Source organism: Octodon degus, unplaced genomic scaffold, assembly GCF_000260255.1.
Source record: "Octodon degus isolate 3935 unplaced genomic scaffold, OctDeg1.0 scaffold00015, whole genome shotgun sequence".
Taxonomy (NCBI): Eukaryota; Metazoa; Chordata; class Mammalia; order Rodentia; family Octodontidae; genus Octodon; species Octodon degus.
In genome coordinates this window covers 17,776,099-17,784,047 of record NW_004524591.1, presented here as the reverse complement: position 1 = coordinate 17,784,047, position 7,949 = coordinate 17,776,099, and the positions used below count along the sequence as shown (strand labels likewise).

Sequence of the window (7,949 nt, the reverse complement as noted above, 5' to 3'; positions counted from 1 at the left end):
GCAATTAGATCACTGGCACCACTTGCTATGCCAGCCCCACCCCCAGGGTAGACTGAGCAGGCCACAAAAAAAAATTAAATAAAAATAAATAAATATATAAAGTTAAAAAAAAATCTCTGGGGCCGGGGAAATAGCTTAGTAGAATAAGTGCTTGCCTGGCAAGTGCAAGGACCTGGTTCAATCCCTGGTTCCGCCAAAAAATTCTCTCATCAGGAATCTGATTTGACTTAATTTTAATGTCACTTACTCTCTTTCGTTAGCTTATGGTGGTTTTGAATCAACACAGAAATTAAAAATTTACTTGCTTACCTGATCTTTCTTCACAGCAGCTAACTTAAGTTCTGCCAATGCATCAGCTAACTGCTTTTTCACTTTCTCATTTTCCAAGCGTGCAGCATGTAAATCTGCCATTGTTTTATCTCGAACATTCACAGCATCACTAAGTTCTTTAGCCAGAAAGACAACTTCTTGACGAGTTGCCTGAACTTGTTCCTCTGCCTTACGAAGTTGCTCTTTTAACAAGAATGTATCTTCCTAAAGACAGATACGTAAATTAAACCAAGTTAAACAGAAGCAATTTTTACACATATTTCAAGATATCCAAATTTCTAAACATACAGTATGACATTTCTATTCGTAACTTCTATGAAGTACATGACTAGTGCCTATAAAACAAAGTGATGAAATTTTCAGCCTATTATCATGAAAACACAGAATAGATTTAAAACTTAGCTTTAAAACCAAAATGTTGTTACATATATTGTAAAGATGAGGCAGTAGGAAAACAAAAAGTAATTAGCAAACAAATCTAAACTTGGCCAGAGATAGTTTAGGGGTACAGTGCCTGCCCAATAAATTTAAGATCCTGAGTTCAAGTCCCAGTACTTAAAAAAACCCCTAAAACTACCATTAAAAAGTTAAAATTAGGGGGCCTACCAGTTAGCACAATTGTTTAAGTGCCTGCTTATGCAAACCCAGTCAGTGGCAGCATATTGTGGTTTGATCCGCAGATCCGCATGCCTTACCAGACCTTCCCTTAAGGCATCCTGAGGCAGCCAAAAAAATAATAATAATAAAATTAAAATTGGGCTGGTCAGACAGCTCAGTGGACTAAATCGCCTACTTAGGTAGAGCACACTGGCCAGGGTTCGATCCCCAGTGGAGTTCGATCCCCAGTGTGCCGTTGCGGCCAAGCCCCCAGGGAACACTGAGATGGCAATTAGGACTGCGTGTGGTGGCACCCCTGTAATCCCAGCACTTCAGAGGCTGCAAATAGGAGGATCACAAGCCCCTGTACTAAACAAAAAATTAAAAAATTAAAAAAGAAAAATCCAAAAGGTTAAAATTGTCATGATAAAGTCATTTCTTTTAGTCGGTATTATGAGCACAAAAAATATTATGTATTCCAGGTTATTTGTTTTAACCTATGTATTGTAATAGTGTAAAATCAGAAAAAAAAAAGAAACCAATGTTGGTTTTTTCAAATTTTAAAAAGAAAATAATACAAATGATTTTATTTGTTGAGGTAGATAAAAATCTTTTTATATATAACACTAACAGTTTAATGAAACAAATATTGCTAACTCATGTCAAAAAAGGGACAAAAGGTAAATAATTTGTAATATACACAAAAAAATACTATTTGATATAAGCAACTTTTCTGATCAATAAGGAAAAATCCCCAGAACAAAAGATGAAATATATACAACAAAAGCTTATTTTTCCCCAAAGAGACATGAGAATAATAAACTAAAAAGTAATAAAAATATTACCCTAAATGCATAGGTATGAAAAAAAAAAAAAAGAAAGAAAAGAAAAAGAGGGATGAGACTGAGATGCCTGTGCAAACTTTTAAAATCATTTTGACTTCTAAGCTACATATGAGTTGACGACAACAATATAAAGATTTAAAAAGTCACTAGAAATGCCAAAGAATGCCCCATTATGGTATAAAGGCAATCCAGGTTTTGGTTTCAAACTTCCATTACTAGGCTGGGGATACAGCTCAGTGGTAGAATGTTCGGCTTGTATTTACAAGGCCTGGGGTTCAATATTCAGCCAAAAATAAATAAATAAATAACAAAACAAAACAACAACAACCAAAAAAAAAAAAAACACAGAAATTAATTCTCTAAAAGAGGAAAGATTCCTCAGAGAAATAACAACAGGTCTAAGGCACAACCTGGAGTCAAAAGATACAACTGTGTGGGCTGGATAGATGGCCCAGTGGAATAAGCGCTTGCCTGGCAAGCGCAAGGGCCTGAGTGCAATCCCCAGTTCTGCCAAAAAAAACAAAAAACAAACCCAAATTGTGGGACATTGTTTCAAATAAGCCTTACTTCTTCAAAAAGTTTGTGAGATGTGACCGAAAAATACAGTGACTATTAAGTTCTGTGTTTTTTAAATGCAATAAAAGACATATTGCCATTACTCCCCTTCAAGCAATCCTTCCTCACTTCAAACACGCTTTTCCCTTCATTCTTGCCACTTTCTGACTCAATTCTAGAAGTCTTTTTTGGTGAGTCTTTCTTTAGACACACAGTAGCGGCTGCTTTGATATCCTGAATCAGTTCAAAACACTCACCTTTAGTGGTCATTTTGACTATGGAGAAGAACCAGAAGTCACATGGTTCTGATTCAGGGAATAAGGCTGACGAGAACACACTGCAATGTCTTCAGAAGCCTGCCTTTCTACCAGACGGCACTGACCAGTGAAATCTATCTTTTTTTAATCATACCTTGTAAAGACCCTCAAGAATGAACACTTCCGTATCTGCTTCAGAAAGTGGCAAAAATGATGGGTGTTTGATGTGAGAGGAAGCATTTGAAGGAGGTTAACAGCAATGTGTCTTTTAATGTAAAAAAAATTTTGAAAATTTAAATACACACATTTTTATCAATATAAGAATAATACTCCAGAGGGCATAGTGGTATATGTCTGTAATCCCAGTTCTCAGGAGGCTGAGGCAGGAAGACCTCTGCAAGTTCAAGGCCAGCCCAGGCTATAAGTGAGTTCAAGGCCAGCCTGAACTGCACAGTGATAACCTGTCTTTAAACAGAAAAAAAGGAAAAAAAAAAGAAGAATATTCCACTTCAAAATGAGTAAAAACACAATAATAAATGTTTAACCTCTGACTACCACTGAATCAAATAAAAATTATGTTATATGATTATATTTAGAATACTTGTAATACAGAATAGGTATACATGAGAATCAATGAATATTATCCTAATCATCATTAAAATCTCAGGAGTGATAAGGTTATTATGGTAATATTAAAAAATACACTTTTTCATGCTACATTCCTAGAACTTTCAAATGTTTAAAAAAAAAAAAAAAATCATATAAGGGCCAGTCAAACAGCTCAGCAGATTAAAAGTGCCTGCAAACAGGCTCAGGCCAGGTGTTTGATTCCCCAGGCCTGCCATGCCCTCGGGCACGCTGAGACAGCAATTGAGACTGGGCATGGTGGCACGTGCCTATAATCCCAGCTCTTGGGAGGCTGTAAACAGGCGGATCACTATAGTCCGATCTAGCAGTGATACCTGAACACCCTATAGGCTCTTCCCTAATATATATATATATAAAATCATTTTTTTTTAAATATTTATTTATTTATTTATTTATTTAGTGTGTGGCCAGCTCAGCCCACCAGGGGGCGGGCGGGCCAGCATGTGGTGCTAGGGGGATTGAACTGAGGTCTCTGTGCTTTGCTTGAGCTTAGCTTGTTCTAAGTAGGTGCTTTAGACCACTGAGCCATCTCACCAGCCCCTAAAGGTTTTTTTTTTTTTTTTGCTCCGAATGCCCTCAGGGGTGGTGTGGCAGGCTGGAGTGTTGTGGGGATCGAACTACAGCATCCTGAGGCTGACAGCTTTGTGGAAGCAGCCACTTAAACAACTGAGCTAAGGCCAGGCACCTATAAAATCATATAAATGAGAAAGATAAAAGAAAAACAGGGCCAGCCAGCTAGCTCAGCAGACTAAAGCACTTGCTTAGGCAGAGCACAACGGCTGGGCCCTGGTGTGCCGTGCCGTGCCGTGCCGTGCCGTGCCAGCCCCGCCCCCTGGGGCACGGAGACTGGGCGTGGTGATGCGCACCTATGATCCCAGCACTTGGGAGGCTGAAAACAGGAGGATCACTGTAAGTCTGATCTATGTAGTAAGACTCTGCAGATTCTATACTAAATACAGGAGGAGGAGGAGGAGGAGGAGGAAGAGAAAACTGGTAAAATATTTCATTCTGGTTCTAAACATTTTCAAAATACATGGGAGAATTAAAAATAATAAGAATCATTGCACATATTTAATAAAGATGATTTTTATTCTTCAAATACACACAGTGTAAGAGTACTTGCTTTAGGAGCTGAAGATACAGTTCAGTGGCATAGTATCTACCTGGCAACTGCCAGGTCCTAAGTCGGAATCCCAGTACCCCCCAAAACAGTACTTACTTTATTTGAGGTTGTAAGCAGGAAAGCCCTCTGCATGTTTTCCTTCTCAGTCAAGCACAACTGAAGTCTTCCAATCTCTTCTTTGAAATGAACAATCATGCTTTCTTTGTTTCCATCTAAATTCTTTAAAGTTTGGACCTCTGACACAAGTTTAGTATTTTCTATCTCTGTATTCTTCAAATGTACCTGTAACAATGTTTGAAAATGTCAAGAATTTCCTTATAACTTTAACCTATGTTAAGCTACTCAAAATTTTAAATACCATTGTTTATCTCTAATTCAAAGACGATCACTGAGGGACTAGGAGTCATGACTCAAAATCTGCTAAATGACTACCTACGCACATGGAAGAACAGAGTTTCCTAAGCCCCATCCCCACTGCCACTCCACATGCACAGACACAATTTTTAAATATTTTTCGAAACATTGCTCTATTCATTTAGGTTCTCTTTTAAATGATTCTAGGTTCTCTTTTAAAATGTAAATGGATCAAATTATTGTTTTGGGGAAATGTAGGTATATCCAGATACAAAGTCCCTGAGCAAATTCTGGAAAACTAGAAAGGACACATTAAAAAACATTACCTGAAGCAATTCAATCTTTTTATATGTCGATTTCTCATATGCCTAAAAACATGGTTTTTGTGGGTTTTTTTTTTTAAACTTTTTAATTAACCCTACTCTATTGATTTTCCCATGAACTCTGTCTGCTAATTTTCTCATAACAGATACGCAAATCATATTCAACAAATGGAATTGAATACAGACACCCATGGTCCACTAGCAGGTGTATCTTGTTTTGGTTAAGAATACTAGAGGCATGAATTACTCCTTGCACTTCATGGGATGGGAGTTTGCTAATATTGAACCCAGGTCCTTCACAATGAGGGTAAATCCTAGCCCTTCTTACTTCTAATTTGAGACAGAGTCTTGCTAAGTCCATGGCTTGCCCAAGCTGGGCTTGAACTTTCAATCTTCTTGCCTTGGCCTTCAACCACCATGCTCAGCTTACACTTGATTCTTTATATGTACAGGAAACTTGAGAGGCTAATTTTTTTTAAAAAATTATTTATTTATTTATTTTTACATTTTATTTAGAGTGTGTGTGTGTGTCTGGCCAGCTCAGCCCACCAGGGGGCGGGGCGGCTGGCATGTGGTGCTGGGGGATTGAACCGCGGTCCCTGTGCTTTGCTTAGCTTGTTCTAAGTAGGTGCTTTAGACCACTGAGCCATCTCTCCAGCCCCTGAGAGGCTAATTTTTAACCCCAGTGGTAGAGCTTATTCTCTGAAGGGGTCTGCAGTCAATGTCCTTCCAGCATTATTTTTTAAACTCCCATAGTTTTATATCATCAGCTCATGAAAGTGCAAAGCGAAGCTGACAACCCTAGAATGTTGTTGAAGTTTCTCTTCTCGAACTTCCTTTAGGAAATGTTTATTAGCTACTTCAGAAAATCTCAATTTACACCCACAACGTGATTAACTCGTAAGCTAACTATATTATAGCTTTTAAAGAAAAACTTCAAAAGCCAAAGATTCATTAGCAGTGAGAACAATTCTGTAAAATGACAATCTCAAAGAATTTCTCTGAAAGCTAAACTCTAAAACAGGATCCTCACTGAAATAAATTAATGTTCTCCCTAAGGTAAATATGTTCTTAAAAAGTAAAAATATTTCGCTGTGCAAACTCTAATAAACAAGTACCTTGTTTTCACTAAACTGACTTGTAGCACCTAAGTGTCTAAACTGCCAGCTATTTAACTTCCTAAAAACTAACTTTTAATGCAATACACACTGTGACTTGAGTCTTCCTCAGAACTCCCACCTCGCTGGAGCTGCTCATGCTTAGGGAAGATGACTAAGAGTTGTGAAGACACGCAAGCAGCCATGAGGAGGCCTTGCACACACACAGAGCTACAAAACCTGTGAGTGAGGCATCACAATGCAAAGCTCCAGGCCAAGCACCCAGACCAACATCCTGACCATACAAGAGGCCAGAAGCCAAATCGCACCACTAAACTGCTCCCAAATTCCTGATTTATAACCCCACTAGAGCAATCTGTACAAAGCACAAGAGGTAACTAACAGAAATGAAAAGAATATATTACCTTATAAAGTTCCTTCTCATCCTTTTCAGTCTTCAGCTGACACTCGAGTTGTTCTTTTTCATACTCTGCCTTTCTGAGTTTGTCCTTTAAACTGAGTCAACATAAAGTATTATAAATATCAACCAAAAAGCCTTATTAAAACAATAAAGTTAGTTTTTAAAGCAACATAAATACCTGTCTAATTCAGTTTCTTTTTCAATTGCTTTATGTGTCACTGACACAATATCTTCCTCAAGCTGGAGAGCTTTAGATGTAGCATCACTGTACCGCTTCTTAAACTCTTCATTTTCCATTTTTAAATGTTGTGATGTTTCAATAAGACCCTTAGAAACAATAAGGTATTGTGAGAAATGATAAATAAAACAACTTTGTCTTCAACAAACCTATTTTTGGCTTTTAGAGGTGCTGAGGACTGAACCCAGAGAGTACTGAGTTATATCCCAACTCCTTTTTATATTTTTCAACAAAGTGTTACTTTTTCATCCCATCAGCTGAAACAAGTAACTAAGTCGCACAGGTTGGCCTGGAAATTGAGATGCTCTTGCCTCTGCCTCCCAAGGCCTGCACCACTACACCATGAGGCTTTGTAATCTTATAATCTTTTCTTTCTTTTTTTTTTTTTTTCCGGAGAAACCAGGGTTTGAACTCAGACCCTTGCACTTGCAAGGTAAGCACTTATTCCACTGAGCCATCCCCCCGGCCCCTAGTCTTATAATCTTAACCCCACATTTGTCCCTCCAAAATTAACAAGCCAAGCCTACAGACTACACTGGAAATTGTTAACATATACTTACACTGTTATACTATACTACTAATAATATGTATTTCCCTCCCTCACAAACTTTCTGTGCCACGTATCTGTCAATTTTACTAATTTCTCCAGCAGTGGCAACCAATAAACTTAGGTAAGATATAAAAAGCAGTCACTTTTGTTCATTATATCTTATTTTTCATTGTTACCTGGTAACAAATCCATGGTCATATGACACTCTATCAAAGTTAACATCTACTTCTAGTACACATCACTAAGTGCTTTGATTAAAATGCATAAAATAATGTTCTTAATCTCTTGCCAGTATACCTTGGAAACTTAAACAAATATTCAAAGACAATACAATAAATATAAAATAAACCAGGGCCGGCCAAATAGCTCAGCAGATTAAAGCACCTGCAAGCAGGTACAGGGGCCAGGGGTTCAACCCCCAGGCCTGATGAGCCAGTCCTGCCCCCAGGGCACGCTGAGACAACAATTGAGACTGGGCATGGTGGTGCATGCTTGTAATCCCAGCTCTTGGGAGGCTGTGAACAGGAGGATCACTATAAGTCCAATCTAGTAGTGAGACCCTGAACACCCTGTAGACCCTTCCCTAAAATACAAATATATATATATATATA

The 7,949-nt window shown here is 38.1% G+C and overlaps 1 protein-coding gene across 4 annotated transcripts in view; it reads right to left on the bottom strand.

Moving 5' to 3' along the window:
- Positions 1–7,949, bottom strand: part of Tax1bp1 (Tax1 binding protein 1) — an 81,646-nt gene that overhangs the window by 24,725 nt on the left and 48,972 nt on the right. For all 4 annotated transcript variants that reach the window (XM_023709872.1, XM_023709873.1, XM_023709875.1 and 1 more), the window contains exons 6-9: positions 6,729–6,877; positions 6,555–6,645; positions 4,452–4,637; positions 310–534 (exon numbers count right to left, since the gene is read on the bottom strand). In XM_023709872.1, coding sequence (XP_023565640.1) covers positions 310–534; positions 4,452–4,637; positions 6,555–6,645; positions 6,729–6,877 — 651 coding nt within the window. The remainder of the gene's footprint in view (positions 1–309; positions 535–4,451; positions 4,638–6,554; positions 6,646–6,728; positions 6,878–7,949) is intronic.